This window comes from Ursus maritimus, unplaced genomic scaffold (assembly GCF_017311325.1).
Source record: "Ursus maritimus isolate PB19 unplaced genomic scaffold, ASM1731132v1 scaffold_19, whole genome shotgun sequence".
Classification (NCBI taxonomy): Eukaryota; Metazoa; Chordata; class Mammalia; order Carnivora; family Ursidae; genus Ursus; species Ursus maritimus.
In genome coordinates this window covers 1,061,945-1,064,807 of record NW_024424341.1, presented here as the reverse complement: position 1 = coordinate 1,064,807, position 2,863 = coordinate 1,061,945, and the positions used below count along the sequence as shown (strand labels likewise).

At 69.5% G+C, this 2,863-nt stretch overlaps 1 protein-coding gene across 1 annotated transcript in view; it reads right to left on the bottom strand.

The window, feature by feature from the left end:
- The window catches only part of PIEZO1 (piezo type mechanosensitive ion channel component 1), a 45,896-nt gene that overhangs the window by 29,616 nt on the left and 13,417 nt on the right, over window positions 1-2,863 (bottom strand). The window contains exon 21 of the mRNA XM_040633078.1: window positions 339-543. Coding sequence (XP_040489012.1) covers window positions 339-543 — 205 coding nt within the window. The remainder of the gene's footprint in view (window positions 1-338; window positions 544-2,863) is intronic.

Sequence of the window (2,863 nt, the reverse complement as noted above, 5' to 3'; positions counted from 1 at the left end):
CAGAGGGGACGTGAGTACAGCGCCCCCAGGGGCACCCCCGGAGGACGAGGCCAGGCCTGGGGATCGTGCAGGATGGACAGCGGTGCATGGCCCACCCTAGGTGCCCACCCTCGGGGTGCGGGGCTCAGACTGTCGTGTGGCCCCGGACGAGGACATGGCTGCCCCTGACACGCTACTTCCAACTTTGCTAATCGCTTCAAATCCTTCATAAGGGAATGTTCGGAACACAAAAAGCGACGGAGGTAAAGGGACGAGAAGGGGCCAGCACCGCCCGCCCGGGGATGGATGGAGCCACCGCCCAGCACGCCCGGCTCCCTCCGTGCCGGCGGCCCGCTCACCCATGCACAGTGCCGGGGGGATGCCCAGACACAGCAGGTACTGGTACAGCAGGAAGAGCGCCAGGAAGAGACAGTAGTTGGGCCAGAGCCGGGCGATGGCTGCCCGGTGCCGGCGGGTGAGGATGGCCACCAGCCAGCAGCCGTGCAGGACGACCATGAAGTTCATACGCTGCCCGATCACATTCACGGCCATCAGGAAGCAGATCTGCGGGCGCGGAGGACGGGGTGCACCGTGAGCTGGGGGGGCCCGCTTCCGGGAACACTGGGAGGTCAGGCGGGCGCAGAGCAGAGTGGGGGCAGCAGCCCCGGCTCAGCACAGCCCACACCGTCCTCGTGGAGGCAGAAAGAGGCCGGACGTGGCTCCACCACGGGGCAGGAGCAGGGGGAGCCACAGCTCAGGAGGTCCCAGCGCAGTGGAGACCCCAACCCGGTCTCCAGCCGGGGCCCCCCAGCCCTTACTCTGCAAGGGCAGGCCGACTGCGCCCGGGAGGTCCAGCCTGCTCACAGGTCCTTCTCCTGTGCCCTCCCCCGGTGGCCCTCAAGGGCCCGGACATGGTAGATGTCCAGCAAAGGCCACACAGAGGGTGACATGGCCCCCCCATCCTGCCCAGGGAGGGGGTGAAGGTTGCCGCTGGGCCTCACCTCTAGCCCAAATTTGTAGAAAAAGAAGTTGACAAAGTACTTGAGGCAGCTGAGCAGGTCCTGGTCCAGCCGCTGGCGGGTGCCGTCGGCACAGACGGCCTGGGCGGGCAGCGGGCCCAGCTGGTGCTGCCGACGGTGGTGCTCCTGGCGCCGGTAGACAATGGCTTCGAACACCAGCAGCAGCAGGACCTGCAGGTGGTTCTGGGGAGGGGGGCCCAGTCACGCTCCGGCCGGCCCCCCCGCCCCGGCCCCACGACCCTGTGGCCCCTCACGCACCTGGACGTAGCCTAGGTTTGGGAAGCCCTTCCGCACCCCAAACCAGTTGGCAGGGTCGACGGGCCCCCGGTACAGCAAGGACTGCTTGATCTCTGTCTTTTGCAGGTTGGTGCTGTTGAGGAGGGGCTGGGGGAAGGGAGAATCAGCACCTGCTCCCCCCTGCGTACCCCCCCCCCGCCCCAGGAGCCAGACATCGACCCCAGGACGGCCCACCCACATCGGCCACAACTGCGGACAGGTGCAGGCCAGACCGCAGCTCCCCCCCAGCAGGGATGCATGTGGGCTGTCAGCCTCTGACCGACCTTAATGGCGAAGGGGCGTCCACAAGCAGGGGCTGGGGGAGGGGGACAGAGAGCAGGACCCCCGCCGACCCCATCACCCCGGGGTATGGGAGCGGGGCGCGGCCGCACCTCGGTGCAGTTGCTGGAGTACTCGTGGGGGCTGACGACCTTGAGCTGGTAGAGCATCTTGCAGACGATGATGACGCAGGTCCACACGGTGCAGAGGCATGAGGCCATGGGCCGGAAGCGCGGGTAGGGCAGGGCGAAGGCCCACAGCACCACCAGCAGCAGGTTCATCACCGACACCTGGGGGGCACGGACGGGCTGCGGCGGGCGCGGCACCACCTCCCAGGGGCCCCGCCACCTGCTGCCCCGGGGTGCCCGCCTCCAGAGAGGTCAGCAACGGCGCTCCAGGTGGTCCCGCTGCACACGGGGGCACGGTGTCCGTCCCGTCCTTACCTCCTTCAGGGCCACCCACACGGTGTACAGGGCCACCAGCTTGAAGACGTGAAGCTCCAGGAGGCGTCGCATCAACGCCTGCACGCGGGCGAGGACGTCCGAGAAGCCGGAGGCCAGGTCCAGCAGCCGCTCGGCCACCAGGCCCCACTTGCTGGCTGCTCCGGGGGGGGGGAGGGGCGTGAGGAAGAGGGGCTCACAGGGGTCAGGGCATAGGGCCCCCTATCCACCTGTGGGACTCACCTTCTGGGCCCTGCATGGCTGGGCAGGTGTCAGCCGTGCTCCTCGGCCCCTCCTCCCTGGCCGCCTCCTGCTCCCCCTCCTGCGGCAGCAGCGGGGTCCCACTGACCGCGTCCTGCCTAGGGTGGGCCCCAAAGCATCACTTCCTAACCCAGCTCCTGGGGTTGGCCCCACAGGCCCCTCCCATTCCTGCGTCCCCAGCACCCCCTAGGCCCGCCCGCGGTGTTCGAAGGGGGCAGCTGAGGCCTTCGCTCTGCTCTGGTCCCTCCCGTGGGAACCCACTGGCCTCCTTCCCGTCCCTCCTCTGTGCCGGGGCAGTGGGGGGGGGCACGCTGCAGCCCCCGGGGACCGCGGAAGCTGGGGGCCGGCTGCGCAGGCCGGGCGCGCACCTGTGGGCCCAGCGCGGGAGGCGGGCGCCGGGCGGGCGCACGTGCTCCAGGTCGGTGAGCTGCATGAAGGGCTGGTGGAAGTAGTGCAGCTGCAGGATGCACGCGAGCAGGAAGAAGCCGGGGATGAGGATGCTGGAGAAGAGCTCCGACACGCTGAACTGCTCCAGGCCCAGGTCCCCCAGCCTGGCAGGGGGCGGCCGTCAGACCCGCCGCGGGCCCCCGCACACCCGCCCCGGCCCGC